This window comes from Manacus vitellinus, unplaced genomic scaffold (assembly GCF_001715985.3).
Source record: "Manacus vitellinus isolate BGI_N305 unplaced genomic scaffold, ASM171598v3 scaffold_26_pilon, whole genome shotgun sequence".
Classification (NCBI taxonomy): Eukaryota; Metazoa; Chordata; class Aves; order Passeriformes; family Pipridae; genus Manacus; species Manacus vitellinus.
The window spans coordinates 9,155,045-9,181,026 of NW_021939960.1; the positions used below are offsets into that span (position 1 = coordinate 9,155,045).

At 46.4% G+C, this 25,982-nt stretch overlaps 1 protein-coding gene across 1 annotated transcript in view; it reads right to left on the reverse strand.

The window, feature by feature from the left end:
• The window catches only part of CTNNBL1 (catenin beta like 1), a 55,816-nt gene that overhangs the window by 4,721 nt on the left and 25,113 nt on the right, over positions 1 to 25,982 (reverse strand). Inside the window, exons 8-16 of the mRNA XM_025895237.2 lie at positions 25,566 to 25,657; positions 22,898 to 22,970; positions 22,568 to 22,626; positions 21,740 to 21,888; positions 16,905 to 17,086; positions 8,649 to 8,746; positions 7,501 to 7,581; positions 1,281 to 1,418; positions 581 to 653 (exon numbers count right to left, since the gene is read on the reverse strand). Coding sequence (XP_025751022.2) covers positions 581 to 653; positions 1,281 to 1,418; positions 7,501 to 7,581; positions 8,649 to 8,746; positions 16,905 to 17,086; positions 21,740 to 21,888; positions 22,568 to 22,626; positions 22,898 to 22,970; positions 25,566 to 25,657 — 945 coding nt within the window. The remainder of the gene's footprint in view (positions 1 to 580; positions 654 to 1,280; positions 1,419 to 7,500; positions 7,582 to 8,648; positions 8,747 to 16,904; positions 17,087 to 21,739; positions 21,889 to 22,567; positions 22,627 to 22,897; positions 22,971 to 25,565; positions 25,658 to 25,982) is intronic.

Below are 25,982 nucleotides of genomic sequence, written 5' to 3' on the forward strand. Positions count from 1 at the left end.
CAGAGGAGGGCCACAGATCAAATAGGCATTGCTCTAATTCAACATAAGCATTAAAAATAACAAGCAGCACTTTAAAACTGGGATTGCAAATCACAACAGCTACATTTTAAAGCTACGGAGGATACTTTAATGTTATAATCCATATTAATCTGACACTAAGAACAAGACAAATACACTGCGGGTACTAATATGGTGCAGATGGTAAAGTGCAGGACCGTGTTAATGAAAGATGAGGCTCCACTATTCTTCCCTCTAGCATGCGTGTACACATCCCTTAAATATTTACTTCCACGTTAATGTCAGCAGCAAGTCCCAGCCAGGCTGGAGCTGATGGAAGCATGAGGTGATGTGCCATTCCCTGACAGCAGCTACAGCAAGTGCCCTAACTCGGGAGCAAAGCAAAGCATGCCACGAATCAGGGTGATTCCAGCCCTGCCAGGACCTTGGAACACTGCTCAGCTGCTGCCTGGAGATGTGCAGGGAACCAAGGAGAATTACATGTGAAGGCTCATCCTACAAAGCGATGACCAAGCTGCCCCTGGAAGCGATGAGACACTTGCACAGGGATATCTCAACTCACCCTTCAGGATGTGTCGAACAATTTTAATGGAGCTGCCTCTCATGTTCAGGATCTGGTGGACTCTCTGACGAATCTGATGGGAGGGTAGGAAAGAGAAGAAAGTGATCTTCAGTACAACACAGCCACACAGCACTTCCATGCACAGCCCCACTTTTTCCCCACTTTGAGGGATGAGCAGAGACCTGAGCACCACAAAACTCAACTCAGCCTTGCTAGTCCTCAGTCCCAGAGCACCTACTCGGGAATACCCAGGAAGGCACATGGCACAGGTACAAGTAGCCACAGACCATATTCACAAACCCCTGTGTATTCACACCAGGAAAGATGCAGCATTTTGCACAGATCAAGAAAAGTCACCTGCTGTAGCTGTGCCTTTTGAGACCTCCTGAGAGCAGGTCCCCTTCCACTGCTCCCTCAGCAGTGGCATCGACAGGGCCTTTCCATTTCAAACCCTGACCTTGCTCACACAGACTGTATGAACTGAGTGACAATAATCAGCTTCTGTCCTCTCTAATGCCCTCCTAGCTGCTGCAACTTAATGGAGGTGTACGGACATAAATGCAATAAGCAGGAGATTTCCTCCCATAAAGGGAATTCGAGAGACGATTATTCAACCTGGCAGCATTTGCAAGGATTTACAGCCTTGTTTGCATCATGGATGGAAACACAGACGATCTGCCAACCTGGTACACAGCTTTACCTGGGGAACGTTGGCATTACAGATCTCTGCCATGATGTAGCAGATGAGCTGCAGCACAAAGAGCCCGGCATCCAGGCGACGGAGATAGAATTCGTCTTCCATGTCGTCATCTATGATCTCTCCCCGACGCACCATGTCCTGCAAAGCCACAAAAGGAAAGGTGTGAGGATTGTCTCCGAGCACTTCCCACTAGCAGTGGTAAAACGTTGGTGAAATTTGTGGTTTCTCCCAAAGCATTACCAGCCATATAGTTCTCGCCAAATAAGTACTTTTAATAATTCATTTAAATTCAGGAAACGTTTCATTCAGTTTTGAAGAAGGTTTTGCCTTTGCTGGTTGTGAAGTGTGTCCATCTGCAAGTTAAAATTTTAATTTAAACATACAAATTACATTTCTACATCGAGTGGCAAGAGAGTGTGACTATGGAACAAACGCACATATCTGTGATTTACAAGGTCTTTGTCAGAATGGAACAAAACCTGCTCTTTTACTGGCCATCTGAGGGTGCTGTTCAGCAGTGCAGAACATGACTCCAGCAGACTCACAGACTTATCAGGCTTTCAGCTTCATTATGAACTGATGGATGAGAAAACACTATGAAAATCCCCCACAAGGACAGCTTTTCCATGCCCAGCCAGGCTCTTCCGGCTGTGTTTGTGAGGGATGCTGCCAGGGCAGACCCGGGCCAGGGTTTGTTAGCCAAAGAGTGATGACTCCTCATGGGAATGCCAACTCATTGTCCATCCTTCCTCTACCCATAAGGGTTTCGCCAGCGAGACCTGCCCAGTGGGAGGGCAGAGGAAGAATGTGAGAGGCCATTCCATTTCATCCCTCACGTCCAGACAGAGCATCTTCTTCAAAACACCATCAAGAGCTGCCCAGCAGTGACCTCAGAGCAGTCTCCCCTGAGTTGGGCTGGCCATGGCCATGGCATGAGCCCACCCTCCGTCCTCACGGGGACCGACAGGCCCGAACAACCGTGTCACGTGTGACCTTCTGCATTTTTGGGGTTTGTTTTCTGGTTTCGTTCTCAAACAAAGGGAAGCAGCTTGCCGGGCCCCGCGAGCTCGCTGCAGCTCTGTGATTTATTCCGCAGCCGTCTGGCAGGTGGGCACACGCCGGCGGAGCAATATTTCCTCATTAGAGCCATCACCTGTGGGCGCTCTGTACCCGCAACGCTCCGCAGGACGCGCTTCCTCGGGCGCACGTGCTCCAGGCACACACACACACATATGTGCAAGGTCACCAGCACCAAAGCTGGTTGAGCCTGCCAAATTTTGCTGTTTTGTCAAGCCAAGCTCTCGAATCTTATGGTAAGTCGAGAGATTTAGGCACAAGAAGGAAATGAGCCCTGTGCACCTCTCCCTGGAGGGGTACAATGGATGCTCCATGGACTGAAACCTGACAGAGTGACTTAGAAGGACAGCTGATTCCCACTGCCTCCAGGAAAGCTCAGGTAATGAAATACTTCTCCTTTACTCCTAGAAATCTAGTTTCAGTGAAAGAACAAGTTAAGTTTAAAAGTAAATTCCCCGTTACTTGTGCCATGAAGTCAACTGCTTTGGCTACACTCACATGTGATGCTTTAGCATCAGATCCTGTACACTCCAGCACATGCACATCTGTCATTTACTCCAGGTTCTCAAAATCATGGGCACAGGCATGACTGGGCAAAGCCTGCATACGAGCTCTTGCCAGTAAATAGAAAAATCCAATTTTGTGCAGCGAATGACTTCCCTCACCCTACTTCCATGCCAAATGGCAGGAATCTGATAAAATCTGGTTTCTAAAGCTAAACAATGATGAGTCTGGCTGGTGAGAGAGTGGAATACTGACTGAATTAACAAAAAACTCCATTCAAGAAAGACAAGGCACTCACTCCTGAACCACCACTCACCCTCCGCACTGCACACAGGCTCATTGGCTGCTCTGTTCAATAGTGCTAAATTCTTGAGCAGAAAAACATCCACAGGCCAGGACTCTGAATCTCCAGAGCAGGAAACAAAGGCTAGGTCTGCTCTGTATTCTGATCTGAGCACAGGGATCACAGGAGCTGGATCCAGGCAGCTGCAGTCTTGATTACACAGCGGCAGCAGCTCTAACAGCCCCTCTCAGCAGAGAAGATTATTTTGTGCCAGTAAATTAAGCAGATATGAATTAGAAGACAAGTACAGTTTTAAGGTGCCTTTTCACAGTCCTTTTTTAATTTTTTTTTTTAAACCACAGCCACCCTTTCAGTGCTAATCTGCCTCCAGTACAGTACCAAACAGCCCCCTTCCCACTTGGTCTCTCTTTCAAAGCTGTCAGTCGCTAACCTCCAAATGAGCGCTCAGGTGCCATTTCTAATCTGCCAGCAATATGTACTGAGATGCCCCTTGCTGATGGGAGAAGACAGCAATAAGATGGGCTTCTGTGAAGCTAAAATGAGCTTCTCTCACACTAATGAGGCAGGACTGACAGGCCTCGAGGTGTCAAGTAGAAACTCCAAACCTAAAGACATGATGGATCTGGCAGTGCTGGTACCCAAGATCACACCCGTTTCTGCTCCACTCAGGTACTGGAGTAGATTCTCTGCATCCTTCCTCACCTATCACCCACCTTCCAGCACACACAGCATAGCTGGGTAAAGCAAAAGAAATGGCACTGATCAAGAACAAACACCTCTGAGATCCTGGTTTTACATCCTCACTGGATGGGACAGCAAGGTCAGTCCAGGCTGTCAAAGACAGGAAGGCTCCTAATGGCTGTGCTCAGACCACAGGCTAAAAGTCAAACTCACAGCCATTGCTAAGTCCTGGGTCAAAAAGGATAAGCAGGAGACAGGCATTGACATTTGTACAGGAGAGGAGCGAGCAGAAGCCTTGGGTAAGGGTAACAGGGACTGTCCAGGACCATCCGCTCTCAGCTCACCACTATGACAGCAATGTCTCCAGAAGCCTCTTTCACTCACAGAGGCTGCAGACAACATAGTCCCTTCCACAGGCTGACCACCATGTTCCTTGAAACACAGAATGTCTGGAATGAATCTGGTCAGGCACGGGCTCCACTGCAGCCAGGAGAGCCAAAAACATCCAGGTCACACCAAGGTGACCAACAAGCTCTCAGAACCACAGAAGAAACCATCAGAGCCTTCTGCCATGGGAAAGACTTTGTTCATTTCTGCCTTAAAAGCAGAAACACACTTGAATTTCTGTAAATTGAGCCTCCAGCCTGCAAGAGCCAAAAAGCTCATTGTGGCTGCTACAGAGCAGAGCAGAGCAATGGCTCCTGGTCCAAGTTCAATGCCAGCAGCAAGAAATGGAGCCTGTGTCAGGGCAGTCATCTGAAAACACCCACCAGCCTCTGCAAGAACATTCAAGACTTACTTGGGCTTGCTGGCCACGTGCTGGGAAAACTTGATAGTGCAAACCCAGCAGTGCCCTGGAACACCAGGGTGTTCCTGTCCCTTGCACACCGAGCCCCTGCCAGGATGCCCTGTCCTGCCCTCATCACAGCTCCAGGCAATCCAGTCTTTCTACACCGAACTGAAAGGACAGGTTGACACAAATCCCTACCTGTTATCCCCACCTGTGGACACCACACTCATGCTAGGAGTTCCACCTCTCCCTTTCAAGGATGGAGTGGCTGAACTGTAGCACAATTAGCATGTAATTTGTAAGTCATTATAGCGCAAAGTGTCTGGTGAGAATATTTTATCCAATAAACCTGCTGAGCATAATTTTCTGTAGAAATATAAAAATATTAAACCATCTCTTGTCGTTTCCTGCTGTCTTTAGAGATCGCCAAGGCTATTGCTGCCACCCATAATTACACCTCATTTCAGAGGGAAGTAAAAGCCACAGGATTTTGCACCATTTCCTACAAAAATAATTAAAGAATTTGCGAGGAGAACAAGATATTTTCATTACCTTAAAACTCTAAGAAAAGTGCTAAGACAGGCATCAGGTGTTGGAAATAATGCTCTCATGGACTTTGCTCCTGGGTTTCACATGGCAATTAGGATAATCACCCAGTTATCACCTCTGATCCTTTCTGAACAGATTTTATCAAAGCAAATAAAGGGGTAACACTGAGAAAGGGTTCAGCGACCTCGTTCTGTTTCACAGTCCAGATTAAGGGTGAAGTTTGACTACAAGTTTTCCTCCCCAAAACAGTTGGCTTCAGAAATCCCTCCCCTCCCTTCTACCCTCAACTATTCCCCCACCATCACTGCCATGGGCTGAAAAACAGGGCTATAAACCAGATCACTAAAATAAGCCAAGCTAAAAGAAATAAAAAGGAGGAGAACTGCAAGAGCAGGAGCTTCTTATGCCAGCTGCACTACTAAAGATAAAGCACTCAGTCATTCCTTGTGTAATCAGCTTTTCACTCCTTGTAATGCAAGACTTACACCAGGATACTCTGTCCATCAGACTCGGATCTCACTCTCAATGGTACAGACTGAATCTGTAAAACCTCACCAGGTATCATTTTCCTGTAGGACAGAGAGAAAGGTGAGGATCTGTATACCAGGGTTTTGGGGTACCATGTCCTCTACTGCAAGTGGAAGGTCAAAAGCCCCCAAGTGACAGAGCACAGTTTCTAAAGCGTTCATTGCATCCACCTCAATGATTCATGTGCCACAACTAGGAACATTAAAGTGCTCCATAAATCCTGTCACAGCCAGACACTGCCAGGATGTGACAGACAGAATGATGGCTTTTGCCTACTCCTGTGTGGGGAAAACACTTGAGCCACTTCAAGTCTCAGGAGACTGTGTCCCACTGACCATCTGAAAATGCTAAAAAATAAAGCAAACAATAATTTCAAGAGTGTTCCAAGCTAGGAATGAACTTCAACAGTGTATTTCATACATGTGCCCAATATATTTCACCCACGTTTCTGCCAAATCCTGTTATTAGTTCTAATAGGAGGTGAAGGATTGAGATCCATTTATTCCAGATACAGGAGGAAAACCTGAGGTTCCTTACTCTTCTCTTGTGCATTAGTAGACACAAATGGGTTAATATTACTCACTAAAGACCTTCTACACAAGCCTCTCCACACTCGAACTCACTCCACCCCTGCTTTGTGCTGGCTGTTTGCTACAGATGTTAACATTTGCAGGCTGCTCCAGGATATTCCTGGATAAAGGACACATACCCTTGCTCTGCACACAGCATTTTAGTGCTCTGTACAGCCTCACCCAGAAAAATCCATTTTGGTTTTTTGAATTTTAAACCCTCCCCGCCACCAACAGTAAAAAATAAAGAATAAACAATTTCTTGCCCTGTTCTGAGGAGGATGGACAGAGCATGGAGGGAGAGCAGGAAAGGGTCAACACCGTTTTTCTCCAGGCCACGGCTCACTGGTGACGCTGCCACGTCAGTACGGAGCCTGAGCGCTGGCAGCAAAAGCAGCTCCATTCATCACTCACTCCCGTGCCTCTTTGAGCAGCAGCAGCGCTGCGCTGACCTCGGAATGTTTGGCAGTGCCTGGAGAAGCAGCCTTGGCAGCGGGCAGGCAGCTGTTTGTCGGGGCCTGGTGGGGGGCTGCTGCCCGTGGCACGCGGAGCGCGCGGCGCGCGGGACGGCAGCTGCAGCCATTGCTCTCCGTCAGCGCTAATCAATCTCACACCCTCCCCGGTGCTGATACAGATAATCTTGTGGGAAGCTGGCCAAGCTCGCTAACAGCTCCGCAAGCTGCTTCCTGACTCCAGCCGCTCGTTCTCTTTCAAAAGGTCTGTTCCAGCTTCAGTTCCAAGGAAGTGCTGTACCAAGGCTCGTGTCACTCAAACACTCACTGTTGGTGTGCAGAGAGCACACAGCCCTTGGCTGCACCTCAGCTAACTCATCAACACAGACGCTTTCTTGCTGCTCATCAGAACTCTACAGAACAGGGTAGGACATTATCATGTAATTGTCTCTCTGCATTTCACCTACTGTCCATCTGCCAAACCAAGCAGGACTGCAGCCAGGTAAAAATGGAGGCAAACTGAAGCAGGGAATTGGGCCCTTCTAGTAAAACTCACTCTAAGAGACAAGTCAGAAGGCACTTGCTGTAGAGAAGTTCTTGGCCTGTTTTATCTGAGGTTACCTGGAAGCTGGAGAGTGGGGCAACAGGAATTAGGAGGTAACAGCACAGGTATGAGGGCACAGCTGAGAAGAGCGACCTGGCTGAGCCAGGAGTCTTGTACAGAGGTGTTACAAACATGACCTGGCCAAACTTAAGCAATACATACATGTTTCTCCCCATCAATCTTCTTATCAGCTGCCTGCATTGCATCCAGGTACTTAAAATACAGCTCCATCAGCCTATCAACCTGCAAGGGCAGAAGAGAGAGACATAAGCAAGAAAAAAGAACAACGCAATCATCTTTAATCCTTCATGCAATTTTGTTTTCCTCCTAGCTCCAGGCTTCACAAAGCAACAGAGAACTCTGTCCCTCCCAGGGAGGAACATGTTACAGAAGGAGGGTACAAGTGCTGGTTGGATGAGCACGTTGAGGCTGCAGGCGTTCGGATGTAACCCCATATGGGAACACAGTCCCATCAGCACCAGATAAACGGCAGCAAACAGATGTGTCCCCAGCTCACTCTCTCTGTGCTGAGGCTCTCCAGGCTCCCTGTTTCCCCAGCAGACCTCTCTCTCTCTGTGCTGGATGTTCCAGCTCTCCTGCTCTCCTCTGAACTGTGTCGGGGCAACTGAAATACTATCTAGTAATTTTTAGCAATTGGTAGAACAGGTTATGAAAAACACTTTTAAAACACACTAATGAGGAACACTAAGGAACCAGTATTTTCCCAGTGGCAGAATTTACAAATCCCTTGGGATTCCCAGTCTGCAAAAGCTGCTATTTCTCTTCTGCAATGCTTTGATCTATCCCCCACCATGTAAATATTTTGGAAAGAATTTCCAAGAGCAAACACCACTAAAGTGAGACATTCTAGGAGAGGACTGGGGAATGTTAAATGTGCACCACAGCGATTCCTAAACTCTCTGCAAAAGAGCTTCACAAGACAAAATGGTACCTTTCCATGGTGTCCTGGTCTCAGAGCCAGCACAATGTAATATGACATATTGTCCTCTATGGTGAGGCTTCAGTAGAGACACAACTCAGGACTGAGAATCACTACTACCACATGCAAGAGCATCAGAAAACAAGAGTACAGGTGATGTGGAGGACAAGCACTAAAGGCAGGTCCAGTTCTCCAGTTTGTAGATAAAATGTGAGTGAGAGAATGAAGGTCTGTGACAGCACAACTCTCTGCAGGCAGGTATGATGATGGCTTTTCATGACAAAGCGAGTGCACACAGGCACCCTGCCCTGAGCAAGTGTCCTGAGCAAGCCTGGCAGCCCAGAGACAGAGACACATATTCAGCACTCACCTTCTCACTGTCATTCTCTGTGAATTTATTCAGTAACCGTGTCCTCTGCTGCCCTCTCAGGTTTCGCAGAAGGGAAGCCAGGATGGAACAGACATGTTCTAGAGATACAAAATGAGAATTGCATGCCAAGATCAGGAACAGGAGCTTATTTTCCTCTGTGTTATGCCATTAAATTTACTAATAGCACTCCAGCATGTAGTTGTTGATAAGCAGAATCCTGGTTCCATGGTGAGAGGAGACAGAGCAGTGGTGAAAGCCACAAGTAGTGTTTGCAAGGAGCACAGAGAGTTCCTCACCTGCCTCGTCCCCACCTGGCCAGTGAGGTTTCTTCCTCCTCTGCCTTGGGGAGCTGAAAAAGCACCTTACATAGAGCACAAGTTCCACTCTGGTTTCCTCCCCAGGCCACACGCTTTGGGACCCTCCACCACAGCCTAAAGGCATCACATGCTGCCTCCTCCTTTAGGCTTAAAGGAGCCCTGGCCAAAGCACTGTCACCTAAATGGCCCTCAGGTCACCAAAGCAGGAACAGTTACTGAAACAGGAGAGCTGGAGAAAGGAATACCTGTGCCAGTGTGCGGCTCCTGCAGAGACTGAACTGGTATGAGCTAAAGGAAAAATCCTCAAACCAACCACTTTCATTTACAGAAAATCCCATCAACAAATATAAATGGGCCACAACAAACCAGAAATGACCAAATGAACATGTTTACAGTCTTCTCAATTGCACTTGGGGGTCATATTTTACAGCACAAACCTGCAGCCAAATGAAAAGTCAGTGCTGTATCAACACCCAACCACAGCACCACGCTCAGAGGTGCCTGAGCCACATGCCTTGAGCCCAAGCACAATGGTGCAAAGCAAAGGAGATGGGGCCCAGTTTCCCTCCCTTTCCAAATCATTTGGCACTCCTTCCTGCCTGCAGGTCTGCACTAAACACAGACCCGGTGGTTTAGATACCCCAGCTTCTCCAAGATGTCCTCACTATTATCTTGCTGATTAAGACTGATGAAAATTAATGGCCATAAACGCCTCCTTGCTCACGGTGGTGGGGAGTGAAGGAGCTTCAAGATTTGTTATTTTCAGAGAGGGAAATGCAGCGTGCAGAGGAGAGGGATCACCATCTCACTGCTGTCACCATTTTAACATGCAGCCTCGATCGATCCCTCCAGCACACAAAGAACAAGTGACACCACCGTGTTTGCCAGGAGCTCCTTCTCCCACTGCCTGGGCCCTGGAAGGCAAAGGCACACAGGCTGCCTGTCCAGGGTGTCTGTGCTCCCTGCTGCACGGATTATCTGCATCCTGCACAAGGGCAGCAAGAGGAGAGGCTGCACAGGCGCACGCACCCCCACCCCATTTCATTAGCTACTTATAAATGGAGCTTCCTTTTCGAAACAGATTTCTGCCTGAGGTGGTGTCAATTTTTCATGTTCCAAGGAGATTGGGAGCGCTGCCGGCAGGAGGAGCAGGCAGATAACAGGTTTATCGGGTGGCCACACCGTGTGGCTGCTCCGTCATTCCGACAGGCTCACGGGGGTGAAGGATGGCTCCGGGGGTGCCGGTGCACGCTCTCGCTGCACAGAAACTGTTATTCCGCAAAAAAGCAACACCGAATTAAGTGCTGACATTAAAAAGTATTGTAAAAGCCTCCAAGTCCTTGCAAGATCCTGTTTTCTTAAGGTGAAAGAAATACAACAAAATGAAGATTCCCCCTCCCTTCCCCCCCATATATCCCAACATATGCTTGGCTGGTTTAGGAAGAAGCCAGCCTTCTGTATTTCACACTTTTTTCCCCCCAACCTTCTTTTTTTGGAAGTGTTGACACAGCATTTTAGTAGCAATATTCTCACCAATGATCTATCTTCATTGCTTTTTTCCAATATTCTCTTACTAGGAAATGTATTTTAGCCATCATTTTGCTTTCGCAGTCATATGCAGATATTTATCCATTTTATCAATAAAATCTTTAAAACTACTGACAAGTCTAAAGGAGCTGACACAGGGGTTTTGAGAACAAGGTTATTCTTTGAACATATCACTGCAGAAAATCCAGGAAATATTTAGTTGCCTGGTCAAAACATTCAAAGAAATATTTTACAGAAATATTTCTGAACTATCTAAATCTTTTTTTTGGATCAGCTTCCTCAAAAAAAAACCCCAAAACACTAGTGTGTTTCATGCTGCCCTCCCCAAAATCAGGGTTATGCCATAACACAAGTCCTGGCCCAATAAACACCCCAATACCCACATGTAAGGACACCAGTCAAAATCAGGGAGAACGCTGATGGGATGAGTGGCTGAACCCATGATTTGATGGGTTAAAGTCTTTGTTAAAGTGTTTGCACAAGCCATTGGAAGCAAGAGGCACTAACCTGGGGGCACAGGTTCCCATGGAAGGGGTGTCTCTGTCTTCCCGTGGACTGCCCCATCTCACACATGCAACATTTTAAAAGTTGCAATCACAGTTATCTGCTCAGGGTCGGATCTCCTTTGGGGAATGATGAGTCCCTGAGAGAAGAACCTGCAGCTGCCCTGCTTTGATCTTGGTGCAGACAGAGGCCATGGGCTGTGCATCACCCCCGGGCGAAGCCTCGGGCAGCCTGCCTGTTACGGAATGTTCTGGGAACTTCTCCATAGCATGTAGCACTCAGCCAAAGTCCACAACACCTGCACAAAATGCATCACTTTCAGGGAGGGCACAGACAAGGCCAGAGGCAGAAGTTCCTGCCGAGCCCCATTTCAAAGGATGACTAAACGTGATTCCTTTGAGAAGCAAACACCAAACTGAGCCGTGCTCAGCACCCCAAAGGTGCCTTCACAGAAATAACAGGTACCAGCTGGCACCTACTATGCATCAGGAACAACTTTTTTCATACAAAAATCCCCCAATCCCATAAATTCATGGATATGGGAAGACAGATTGCACTGCTGCTGCCTCATGGCCAGCTCACCTGCAGGCCCTGCCACTCCCCACGATCCCAACACTGCAGGGCACCACGCCAGCCACATCCCTGGCTCTGGGAGGTCACATCACATGTGCTCCCCAGATGCACGAGGGTCCAGCTTAGCCCAAGATCAACTCAAGTTCTTGGGAGCCCTTCCTTCTGCAGACAGGCACAGAGACTTCAGCATGCAAGCAGTGTTTAAAACACCCTAATTAGATCGATCTTGACTTCAGCTTGGCGTGTTGGAATACAGATTAATCTATTCCATGGCTGGCACTGGCAGCTGCAGCAGCAGGAGGTCCTGTCAAATCAAGCTGTAACATTACACTTCTCTGCCTTTATTATCCCCCCCCCTTTTTTTTTTACATCTCATTATAATGGACATCTGCCTAGCAGGGGAGGAAGCTCAACAGTGATGAAGAGGAGGCAAGAGTCATTCTGCAGGAAGGGGATGGTAGGCAGCTCTGGGTGCCAGGGACAGCAGCCCTTTGGAGGCCAAGCAGGATGATCAGGCAAACCCAGAACATCTAAGAGCCTTCTGTCTTGTAAAGAAACTTAAGATAAATTGTAGTTTTTCATTAGGAGCAGGAAAATATCAGAAAAAATACCAGGAAATAAGCAAGCCAGCTATTTGAGATACCTCTACCCCTCCTATGCACACAACTCTGGTTTCATGGCTGTTCGCTGGGAAACCCTGGATGAAGCCCCTGGATCGGTTCATGGCAGGATTACAGGTGGAATCAGGGATGTGCCATTCCAACGGTGTAGCATCTGATAACCTTACCTGTTTTCACATGAACTAACAATCTGCATTTTAAAAGAGAAACCCACTCAAGTATCACCATATTTTGCCATCTTACCTTAAAACACTGACAATAGCAAGAAACACCGATTTTACTGATGGGTGAAGTAGGGCCTAGAAGGGTTGGAAAAGCTCCACACAGAACAGCCCTGGTGAGCTGGATCCAGCCATCATGCTGAACTTAAAACAAAATTCCTTCTATTGACTGAGAAAGTTTATTTTTGTGATGTTCTTGCAACAGAGCACGCTCACTTTAATTGAGATAAATTTTCCTCTGTTCTCGGCATCATGGCTCACTCAAATCACAGGTTCCTGTCGGAGGGTGATGGTGAAATAACAAATTGGCATAATAAAGTTCTGTTTAAACAGACTAATGCCTTCCCTGGGTGCTCACTCCTGAAGACCACCAAATGAAAAACACTTTCTGCTGGCTGGCAGAGGGTGCTCAGTTAATACCGATACCTCTTTCACCGGGCCACATTGCTGCTGCCTTTTCACTTCCCCATGCCCAGGGAACCTGGTTTTGCAGCAGAGATCCATTCCAAGGGCTCTACTGCCTTTTGTGTATGTCACAAAAGAGTAAGAGCGTATTTACTAAGAAGTGGGTTTTGTTGTTGTTTTTAAAGGAAGGGTATGGCTGAGGATCTCCAAAAGAGGCTTTGTTATTGATAGAGGGCGAACAGGCAAAACACCCCAGCAATAGGAATTCTCCTTTGGAAATTGGTTGAACTAATTCTCAGGTTATCAAATTAAGCATTCCTAAGTAAAACTGACATCTAAGACAAGAGAAAGCATTTAAATGAAGATGAATTGGACAAACATCCTTTTATAGTTCATTAGACTCTCCAAGTGAGCAAAACTCGGCTGCAAATAACCATCCTGAGAAAGAGCAGGAGGATATACAGCCTGTCGAGCCAGCTATGATTGCTTCACTACAGACTCTCTAATTCAGGAGGAATTTGTGTTTTCTCCATTTTTAGCTCCCTGAGACTGTTCAAGAATTTCAAGTCAGCATCCAACGCTGTGACTCGACTGCATGCCAAGAGCTGCTGCACCCTCATGGACAGGGACAACACATTGACCCTCAGTTCTGCAACAGGAGGGTTTGGGGAACAGCTAATGCTGTCCAACCACCTCACAAAACAAATCCAGGACACAGCACCTCCCACACCACCTGGTTGGTTCTCTTTGTGGCTGGACAACCCAAATGGGCACTCACACGAGTACTGTGACCCCACAGACACAGAAAAACTCTAAGCCATTTCCGTCCTCAACTGCAAAATATTTCTGTTTTGAATTGCTTCACTGCCTCAGAAAAAGGGAAATTGCTTCGAATGAGATTTTTCTCCCAAACCTAATATCCTAATATAATGATCTGTACAAACGCAGGCAAAATTCAAGTGTAGATAATGTGTACTCAGTTAGACACCACAGGCCCAATCTTCAGGCTCACATCATCCATAAAGATGGTTAAGAAATTTTCCCTTTCTTTTTTCCTAATTACATAGTGTACATAAAGCATAAATACGTGCAGCTTGGATTTAAATTGTTCACAGGCTCCCTAGAGTAAAATAATTTTTAAACACTGACAGTGTTTAAAATGTAGCTAACCAGCACTGACACCTTTATGCTAGTGTTTAAAAAGGGAGAAATACATTACAGAGAAGTTACTTTTATCAAATTTAATTTGGATTATAAATTTCTGTAATAAATAAAAGCTCAGCAAGTCACACTGAGATTTTTTTTTTCACCAGGGTATTTATTATTTTGTCACATTCAGAACACTGCCTTAGAGACAATAAAACAAACATGGTTTTATAGACTATCTCTTATGTAAATAGCAACACTGCTATAAAATAAAGACAAGGGGATGTTTTCCTACAACCATCAGATACACACAGAGGATTTGGTGCTCTAGAGATGGAGCATTGGATGCCCTGTGGGAGGTGAAGCACTTGGAGCCACAGTGGGTGCCAGTACCCCCAGCCTGGCAGCACTTTGCCCCCTGTGGACAAAGGGATGGTGGGACAGGCAGGGACTCGGTGGACAAAGCCTTTGGCAGAGCTGTTTGGTACCTCACCAATGCTGGAGCATTTTATCAGGACTCCCCTTTAAGCAGCTGTAATTAGGCCCCAGGGCACAGAGTCCACTGAGGATTCTGCAGCACAGCCCAGGGTGTCCATCCTGACACTGTCCCAGCAGCAACACAGCAAGGGCAAGGACAGCACAGCTCCTCAGAGCTGCTTTTAACAAATACTGATGCCCCTGCTGCAAAGCCATTCCAGTGAATCCTTCAGAGGAATCTGTTCCTCCATTTGGCATACATGTGAGTGGTCTCCTAACAGAAGATTGTTCTAATTAATTTTTTTTAAAAACAGATTGTACACAGGAGTTTTTATGAGAAAAGATGACAAGAGCAGACTGAACACCAGCATTCTTTCTGATCAATAAACAAAGAGAGAAGCAAAAAGCAGAGTGTTCCTAGGACCAGCAACAGAGGGCACTGGCTCCACCACGCCAGACCTGCACCATTTCCCTTGAAGCCAGAGGCACCCAGAAGATTGTGCTGTGCTCCTGCCCAGGAGCAATTACTGCAGGGTTGGGGCAAACACTCAGCAAAGTCAAAGCACACACTGTGCTGCTGACACCCATGTCAGGACAACGGCATGATGGGCTCCAGGGAATGCTGTTAAACATCTCTATTAACTCCTGTTGTTAGGAATTCAGTAACTCACCTGCCCAGTGATGCAAAACAAAGAAAATTGGACTTACTACCACAGCCTTTTAGGGAGAGTTTATTTTAATAGACCTGATTTCTGGACTCATCTTAATATTCTCCATTTCTTCTGCATGTTAATGAGACGGAGGTGTGATACAAAGCCTGTTTGCATGGATCGCTCCATTTTCCTGAGGGCAGATTGGCTTTTCACTCTACCACAGAAATAGTGAGGAATGGACCCTGTCAGGGCTTTCCAGACTAATCATCACAGTAGCCAGGACTGCACACAGGTATCATCTGCAGTCTCCAGAAGAAGAAGATGAGACAGAGATTAGCTCACTTTCCCAAATTGAAAAATTAAGTCAATGCCACGAGCCACACACCCAGATCTCAGCACCTCCTATTCTAGCTGGAGCGTTCTCTCAGTAAGAAGAATTAAACAACCTCACTTCCATACTGCAAATGAAAATTTCAAAACATCCCCTAAATCCATCTAAGTGCAACTGCGTATTTTATTACATAAACCTGCAATTTTATTACATAACCTAGAGAAACCAAACCTATCTCTGCAATTCCATTACATAAACCCCAGACCACACGACACCATTTCCTCCTCACCATTATCTACCCAAGACAAACAACACAGGGCAGATAAACTGTCCAGAACTGGCAGCAGGGGTGTGAGTTGCTCTGGGGCTGGTGCTGGGAGACAGGTGAGCCCCTGCTCTACAATGGTGCTGGGAAAGCAGCCACTGCCATGCATGTGCACAGCCCATGGCACTGCCCATTCCTTGTCCTCAGGAGGGAGAACAAGCAGATGCCCAGGGAGCTGCCTCCAGTTCAGCAGCTCTGACAGGGAAAGGAGTTGCTCAGTCCTGGCTGGCACCTCAGCCAGTGCACAGAGAGCTCTGTGGGGACAGGATCTCCCTCCTGAGCCTGGGAGAACACCTGAGGCCCACCTGGCCATGAGGACAGCACCAAAGCAAGGGATTTAGGTTTAGAGCTTAAATTTTGTTGCTATTTCCTTCCATTTTTCCTTGGTTTGCTGCAGGAGTTCAGGATGGATACTAGGCAAGCCTGAGACCCACTCACACCTCTTCAGCCTTTGACAATATTCACCCCCTATGGACCTGAGCTGAGCAATGAACTGGCATAAAACTTCAAGCATCACTGGCAGTATTTAAAGTTTCTTCCAAGATACAGTCAGTGACCAACAAAATGGGAAAGGCAATGTTAGCAGGAGCAGGAGGGACTGACCCCATACTCAGCTCAGCGTGAGGTCCCACAGTAACTGCAGTAATACTCCACAGCAGATCTCTGTTAAAACAGAGTTTTCCAGGGGAGAGAGGAAAAAAAATATAAAAAGAAAAAAAAAAGCAACTTCAAAAGCAATGCAGTTTATTTCTGCAATGCCTGATGTTCATCCAGTCACACTTGAGTGCTCAGAGCCATGAAAACACTGCTTTTGAGGTGACATTTGTAGTTGCCTCATTACTCTTTTCAAAAGAGTTTTGCATCAGAGTGAGAGCTTCAAACAACAGACCCTACAGGAGTAAAATAACTTATTAACAGCACGCGAAATGGAATTGCCAGGAGCTGCTGATACCAAAGCAAGCAGGACAAGTGTGCCCTCGACAGCCAGCTGTGACAGGGAGCAGCAGGATGAACACCCAGACCCAAAGGCTGCAGGAGGTGCTGCACCTCTCCCTCCTCACTGCAGGTACTTTTCAGACACCAGCCATTCATTCACCCCCTCCATGGCAATAAGAAGGATCTGGAAACACACTTACCTTCATGTTCTTTTTCAGTTGTTCCAACTTTCTTTATCTTTTTGGGTGATTTCATGAAGAGAGGGAAGATGGTTCTCAGCCCAAGGATGTCCACAAACTTGTGACAGTTGTCTGTGCCCTCTGGTCCAATCATGGCGTGGTCCAGCACCTTCAGGGCACTGCTGCGGGAAATCTTCTTCTCCCTGTGAAAAGAAAGGGGCAAGTTAAACTGTACAGGGCCATGCTACTTTAAAGAGACAAGGGAAAGAAACACAACAAGGTAAGGATGAAGAGTCTGAGCACCAGCTCTAAGGAAGATTTTTCTTCTTGAATCCAAAACATTATATCGACGAATACTCTTTTCAAAACTGCGGCTGAGAATATTGTCTTGGTTATTTCCTTTTTAATGTATTTTATTTATTTTCTATTTTATTTTTATTCCATTTTATGTATTTTACTATTATGATTTTATTTTCTTATTTCTTGGCTACCAAAGAAGCTATTTCTTCAATCTCTTAGAAACACTGGCATGAAACAGCAGGGAAGGCTGGGTTGGGTACACAAGGCAAATACTGTCACACCAAAAAAAAAAAATCAGGATTTAGATCTAGCAATAGTTTGATTTAATAAAGGAGTAAGTTTGGTAAGCACAGCTGGGTCGACTATAATGAAAAATCAGAAATCACGTGTGGAAAGACACAGACAGACTCTGGGCTGTTCTGTTTTAATGCCTGTTCAGAATGCTGATGGTGGTAATTCACACCAATAACACAGAGATGGTCTGAAAATTATCTCCAGGTGCCCCGTACCTCTCAAACCAAAATACAGGGATTTATAATTCATCCAGGGGAAAATTTAAAATATCTTGTAAAATGGGAATTGAAAAACCAGTCGCTAATACAGCCCATAAAACCACCAGGCCAGGGAACGTCAGCAGGAGCTAACATGAGCTGGAGAACAAGAGCTGCCAAAGGCCAGCCCAGAGGACATTCCCTCCAGGACAGGACAGTACCAAGCCCCACCACTTTCCACTCCAAGCACAAGCCAATCTCCTCCAATTCTGCCCGTCTGCAGACTGAGCCACACGGACCCTGTGCCCACCAGCAGGGGCTCCTCAAAGCCCCCAGAGCGCTGTGGAAAACAACTTCCCTGCAGAGACTGAACTTAATGAACCCCTAACAACATGCAACCAAAAAAACCCCATATATGAACACTCCAGTCTAAAAGAAAGTGGTGTTGCCCAGTGCAGCCACAGGGGCACAGTGTGGTGCCAGAGGGCACCACAAGGAGCTGGGGTCTGAGTCCCCCCCAAAAACGAAGGGCTGTGCAGGAGGGTGGTTCAATACCCCCATCTGCCTGCCACTGAGAGCTAAAAATAAAGTACTCCTTAGGCCAGATGACACCAGAAATGTTTTCAGGGGAAATAATTGCATATTGATCAGCATTTAGGAAGGCTGTGCAGGGCTGAGCTCTGGAATATTCATTGGGTTTAAGTTCAGGCTTTTAGAGATCAATAGCTGCTTGACTGGACTGTCTGGAGTTGATTTTATTTGAAATATTTATTCTGCTGGAGGGCAAGCAGTTTATCTTAGTCTCATCTGTGCTTATCGAGGGAACTTTTAGCTGAACACTAATTTACAGACAAGCATATGTGAGGATCACCAAATGGGGAGGGATCTCAGTCTTCATGGGAACTCTGAATTACAGCTTTATTCAGTAACCATTGTTTTCCTCCTTTTAACACCTTTAGATCCAAGAGAACTCCTTTGGTACATCTATTATTTCATAAAGAAGAGGTGCTGACATTATTTGGACTTTCCACATTAGCAGAACACAGCCTCTCACTTTCCAAAATAGTAGCTAAACCAGAATACTTGATTTCCTGGGAAAGTGCTGCACAAAATGGTTCCGTTTAATTAACCAGAAGATTTAGTAAAGAGACAGCCTAAGTTTCCACGGGGTCATTAGAAACAGCAGGACAAGAAAACATAAAATGATTTTAATAATCATAAAAAATATACCCTGAAATAGCTACAGTCAAGCTTCAGGGAGCTGCATGGACTTGACTGTTTTCACCTTGTTTTTCTGAACAGGAGCGAAAGTTTTATTGAGGGTCAAGAAAAGCCTTGGAATAGCTGCAGGACACATCGTGCTGCCCAAGTGACACAAGTCCCCGTGAGCTCCCTGGGTTGCCTTTGTCCCTGTGCAAACACATGCTCCTCAGTTACTAGCTGGGAAAGCCACACATCATTTTCATGGAGAATCTCCCTGACACGTCCCGCGGGAGCGGCGCGGCTGGGTCTCCTCAAACCCGGCACAGCTCTACAGCCAAAGCAATGAGCTGCCCGTCAGCATGCACCAGGAGCTGACAGGACAAGCATGTTTTCCTCTCTTTTGGCTTTGGAAGGTACACTGCAGTTGGGTTACCAAGGCAAGGCCGAGGGACTGAGCACTAAAAAGTGCTTTCTGACCTAAAAAAGAAAATTTAATTTAACTCTATGGGACATTTCTAAACTTTTCACTGGCAGCTACCACCTTGGGAAACCATCTTATTTTTGATAAAGATGCTACATAAAATAGATGAGCCTCCCTTAGTGCAGACATGTAAATCAAATAATTATATCTACCTGCACTCTCATCCTACTCCCAAACTCCCTACTGCAGTTCTGCTGCCACCGGCTGTCTCTCTCAACCTGCTCTTCTCCCAAACCTGCTCACCTCCCCTGTACCTGCTCAGTGAAGCCCCATTCCTCAGGGCCAACTGCAATTCCCAGACCACAGCACGAGTCCAGGGCCCAGCTGGCCATGGACATGCACATAAGGCACATCAGTCCCACCAGGTTCATTTTCAGGCACTACCACTTCCTCCTCATAAACCAGGAGAAGTTCACATGACACAACATCACCTTTCGCTGTTGGCCAGACATTTTAAGGCTCAGCACAGCAGAAACCATCCTGTTCTCATGACTATCTCTAGGAATATCAAGAGCACACTGAACACTCATCCAAAAGCTGCTGCACCTCTCTGCAGGTCTGCGGGCATGACCATCAATAAATGGAACGACTTGGCTGGATGGACTGGGCAGCACCAGACACAGAAGGCTGTGTTCCCTACGACAGTAACGGAGATGTAAGCCTGATATCTTTATTCTCACACAGCTTATCTATCTCACATCATGTCAATACACTTTCAACTTTGCCTATTTGTCCTTTCATCTGCACAGACTGTGGTACAATGATTAACCACCTCCGAAGTAAAACCAAAACATAACAGATCTCTGCCCCTGGCCTTCAGAGGACACTGACAGGAGAGAAAAATACTCTGCCTTGCTTGTGGGCGAGGTGGTCAATCACAACTGAACGGCACACCTGTTCTCTGCTGTTTATCATGAAGGTATCAAGGAGATACAGATGTTCGATACACCCGGTGCAGCTCCAGATCACAACTATCCAGGTTCACTCCCTGTTTACAACATCAGACTGTGGTCACCTAAGCCACCCTGTCCAAGAAAAACTGAGCACTTGTGAGAGCTTCTAAGCATTAGAATTATATTAGAAGAGTTTAAAAAAAGTAAAATAATCAGCTGTCAGCATAGCCCATGCCTGTAGACACTAATGACAGAAGCTTCTAGAACATGTTCTATGAAATGTTATTTTTTTCTCCACTGTCACTTTACCAACCCGATGCAAATTGTAGAGTGGGTTTGGGTCCTAAGCATCCACAGCTTGAGGTCCTGGAAACTCTGTCCATCAGACAGAGCTGCTGCTGCAAATCAGTCACGCTCTGTCCCTCTCAAGCCATTTGCAACTACTGCAGGGGGCAAAATGCAGCCAGGGAGAAATTTTCCTGTTGTCATAATTTCCCAGCTGGGATCTCAGTACAGAGAGTGGTAAACAGTAGAGTCCAAAAATGGGGAAAAAGCTATTAAAAATCCAAACACTCAGTCCCACCCACATGGCATAAGAACTCCAAGTAATTAGTTCTGCAAGGCTGGCTTAGCAGCTTAGGACTCCAGGCAGAGGGAGGCCTCCCTCCCATTCTTAGTTTTGGAGCTTTTCCTTAATTAGCCTCAAGAAAACCCAGTGTTCCTATTTGAATAATCCATGTTGGGTTATTTATTCAGTTCCCTGCTGCCACATATTCCCCAGCCCTGCGCTGCGGGAACTCAGCATTCCTGGCTGGTGTTCGCCAACCCGCCAGCACGCAGCCTGGCACTCCAGGCACAGCCAGACAGAGCCCACTGTGCCCTCCTGCAGGTCTGGGGAGCCAGACAGCCCAGCAGACACAACTTGGTGCCAGGCCAGCAAGTAAAAGTGAAGAAGGAGTAGAGAAGCCCCAGAGATTTGGGGTGTGACAAACCACGGCACAAGAAATGCAAACTTATTCCCCACTCACTACAGCAATTCCTGTATCAGCATCTGCAAAAATCCAGCAGCTCAGAGCCTATACAACACAGTGGAGCCTGAACTAGGGAACAAAAGGAAAAATGTTTTCCCTAGAGACATCCAAAGGTTTTCTCCTGCCCTCTTAGGGGTCTTTTAAATCCTTAGAGGATTAGTGGCCTGACCTACAGCATTCTCTGTGGTAGACATCCAGATGAAAGGTGTGCACTGCTACTTTCCAGCAGCCACTGTGGCACCCTCAGTTCTTAGGAAACAAAGCTAAAGACAAAAAGTGGAGATTCCATGTCTGAGAAGGTCTAGTTTACTTGCTGGGGAAAAAAAAAAAAAAAAAAAGAGAAGATAGACAAATATTCTAACACAGAAATTTTACAAACAGAAAACCACAAATATCTAACCAGAACGTGTGTTGGTACATCAAAAGCAGGAAGAAAATCACAACATTATTGGGGTACCTGAGCATCAGGTTCATCAGCTGCAGACCTTCACCCTTCAGGAAGCGATCACGGTTGGAGCTGAGCATTAGGCAGGAGCACAGGGAGTCAAACAGGTTCTCCATCATTTCCTGTTCCTCTGCTGTACTTGGGTTGTGTCGTTTAAACACCTGCATGACAAAGAAAGCAAAGTTACCCCCGAATGTTGGGCTGCGCTGTTGCAGAACACACACAGTTTGCACTACAAGCCTGGCAGGTGTCAGCCAGCAATCACACAGGTCATGGCTGCATCCCCTCTGTAACTGCTGCCTTTTGCTGCCCTGACTGTGCACCCACAAACCTGCAGTAGCCTGGTGGAGGATTTAAAGGACTCTACATGGGGCCTCCAAGGGGAAGGGCAAATTCACACACAAGTATGTGGATAAGTTCATTACCAGAGAAGTCCTGGGCACAACTCACACCTGAGGGTGCTGCAGGCAGCACTGCCTGAAGAAATACAGGTGAGTTATGGACACGTATCTTCAGCTCGCTCAAACAGGGGCACAGGGCAACCTCATGCTTGGAGTGAGGAATGCTGGAGATGGCCAAATTCCAACTCTGCCTATCTCCAACTTGCCGTGAAACCATAACACAAAAATTTAACTTCTGTGTACCTCAATGTTAACATCTTTCAAACAGGGATTAACTGCACTGACCGTGGATGATACACTGCATGGAAGGTGTTCAGGGACTGTGCCACACTACATATGAAGCACTGCCAGGACAGCACTGCACCCTGGATCCCTTCCATCCTTCCCACCCAGCCCACCAGTCTCCCTGTGGCAGAGAGGGTGTGTGGGAATTACTCACAGATAACTGCTGAAGCAGCACATCGATCCCATCCAGCTCCCCAAGCAATTCTCTGTTGTCTAGACGAAGGTGGGGGGAAGGGGGAAAAGAGAGAGAAAAATGAAGCTAACTGTCAGATTTTACAGCCATCTAACACTGATACTTCAGCAAACAAAATCAATATGGCTTGACAGAGCACAAAAGCTGCAGAAAAAGAGAGGGTGGAGGCGAGGGAGCACATAGGGGAGAAAGAGCCAGAAGAGGAGAGCTGGAGGCAGAAAAGGGCTGCTGTGATCTGGGAGAAGCCTGGATCCTGCCCTCACAGACAGCAACACCGCAGGCATGGCTCACCATCATTATTCTGGAGCAGAATTGCCAGCACCTCACTGCAGTACAGCTTGTTGGCGTCAAAAGGCATCTTAGCCTGTGGAGGAAGGAACAAGAGACCCATCAGGGCAGAGCTCTCCATGTCTCACTGATTTGAAGAACACATTAATCAAATCACCGAACATATGAGCAACACTTAAAGCAAAACACAACAGCAGTAACTCTGCATTTTGCCTCAGTGACAAAAGAGTAATAATTCTCTCTGATTCAAGGGTGATGGGGGGCAGGTGTGAGCTCGTGTACACGTGTAGAAACTCCACTGTGACCCTTCCTGCTTCCCTACAGCAGTAGGTTTGGCCAACTTGGCTCAAAACCACTGAGAACAGTCTGCAGTTGTTTGCAACACGTAATATCTTTCCTGTGATATATTTTCCACAATGTTACATGGGTGCATGAGGCTCATCCCTGTTCTGAAAGTCTGCACCTGTCAGCAAAACCAGAATTTCAGAACATACATCACAGTAACACTAAACAGAAACTGCCAGGGTTTCGTTCGAGGATCAGTGTCGCAGTCAGAACATGAGATGGGTTTCGCCTGCACAGTCACATAACTTCCATTTCAGACATTCCCTCCATACTCAAATATGCTAAAAAAAAACCATAATGAAATCAAAATGCTGAATTTGAACAAAAAAAAAAAAATCCCTGAAGTGGGTTCTGAACTGGATCCCATGTTTTTGCATGCTGCCAAAGCTGTTTCATCTACAGAAACAGACTGAACACTAACCGATGGGATAATAACCCAAACTTGTTTACTGAGGGGATTCATAAAATAAAACGAGTTAAAAAATCCTCAGTTAACAGCTATTTCTATTCCACTGTTCAGGAGGGGAAAAAGCAAAAGTACTAGGCTTAAAACATATAATTTGTCACCCATTTTTTTCCCCAAACACACAACTCCCTGCAGCATGATGGACAGTCCTGCCTGTGCAGGACTGTGGGGACGATCATCCCACCCTGCTGCCACAGAACAGGGCACAGTGCACAACACACAGAAACATGGAAAGCAGGAAGACCCCAAATGCCACAAGGTACTGACTTTTAATAAAGCTTTTCATTCTAAATTACTCCAAACTGCTCTGCAGAGGACAGTATTTACAGCAACCAGGTGGCACCTCCAAGCAGCCCGTGGAGGAGAGGGGAAGGTGCTCAGTGCTGTAGAGCTCAGCCAGCTTCTGTCATGGGGTGACCAACTGCTGCCCTACAAGTGCTGGGAAACAACATTCTGATCTCCCAAGTCTGCATCCAACATCACCAAACCCCGCTTGTGTTTGGAGAAGCGAGCTATGAGTTCTCCACCTGAGCTTTCCGAGGCACCTCTGACTGTCACAATACAACTATGTGACCTGAAATGTTGTCAGAAAACAGCAATTCATGCTCTGTGCTGTGTGCCAGATGTCCTTACTGCCATCCAGACAGAACCCCGATCTTAAAAATCATCCCACAGACATTCCACAATGCTCTGCCCAGCTGCCAAGATCCTGGGTTAATCCCAATCACATCTGTCAGGGCAAGAGATCTGAGACCAAGCACTGCCAAGAGCAAAGTGCCTGGAGAGGGGTTCATTAGCTCCCCACGATAGCATGCAGGCAAGAGAAAGCCCTACCTGATCCCACATCCCAAACCCAGGGATAACACAGCCAGGGCAAAGGACAGACACACCCTGCACAAGCTTGGAATGCCCTTGAGCATTCATGTTCTGTGGCACCAAGCAGGGGAATCCTAGTTGGGATTATTTTGCTTGCCCAAGTTTCTCAGTCTTTCAGCTGCCAGAGTAATTCCAAGGCAGGCAGCAGTACCTATCTGCCTGGACTAAAATTAACTACAAATTTTTTTTTTTAAAGGAAAAGAACATAATTACATTGCTACCTGCAGTGCAAAATTACAGGTTACTTCTGCTAACAAGGATGTGAGGTGCACAGAAGGGTACCTGCACTTACACAGCTGATGGAGCATTTCTGGGATTCAGAGGCTTTCTAGTCATGCAGACATTTAAGCATGGAAGTGCTAATGCCTTACTGACAGAGTTAGGGAACAGCCACAATCTGTTTGTTAAATTTCCCTCACTAGCTCTGTGAGAGAGTTGAACTGTCTATTCCTTTCCTACAGCATTTTCCCAGGGAATGTTTAGGCATCTTTTCACACAAGACAGAGTTAAACTGTGTAACTCATTGCCACAGGATGCAGAGTATGAAAAGTAGGCTTTAATTCAAAAGGCAATTAGATGAGTTCAAAGCAGAAGTTGCCCCCAGCAACAGTTAAACACAAGGCAGCACTTAAAACTCAGATAAGGGTAAGAAACATGGGAAGCAAAGGCTATTAAATGGTTAATATTAGTGTCCCTGCTCACTGGTCAGCTTTTATATTTCTACAGGTCTCAGCCATGGACTGGAAATCCACATACAGGAATCATATGAAAACAGAAGAGAAACAACTTCCACTGCAAGATGTTTAAAAAGACAAGACAGAAGTGTGTCTGTTTAAACTAAAACTGCTGAGGACATAAACTCTGAAATATAACTTTTTGTCCTTAAGTTGTTTTTCACAACACACATGCAAGCAAAACTGGTTTAAGTGATGATTTCAGTTTGTGCTAACTGGGCTGCAGAAGGAAGGTGGGAAGCCAGCTCACCTTCAGCCTCTTGAGCAGCCACTGCATGAGGCCCTGCTGTGCAGCCTCCGTGCACATCTCTGGCCGGAACTCTGCCATGTTCTCCACAATTCCTGAGAAGAATAACACAGAAAAAAGACATTTTTCCCCACCAAAAATTCCAAACCTCATGTTTCTAGTCCCTCTCATTCTTCCAGTCCAGGGAGATTAGAATCCTGAATGAGTGCAAGGAGTGGATGATGGTCTGACTGCCAACAACACCCTGCAAACAAAGGTTCTGTGCTGTGCAAAGATCAGGGAGCAGAGAGGCAATGATGTCCTTCCATGAAACGCAAATGTTTTACTACCTGAAAGTTAAATATATTGCTAAGACAGAAACAAAGTATAGCTCACAGATATGTACACAGTAAACACAGGGGCAGCAGAACGCCTTCCTGG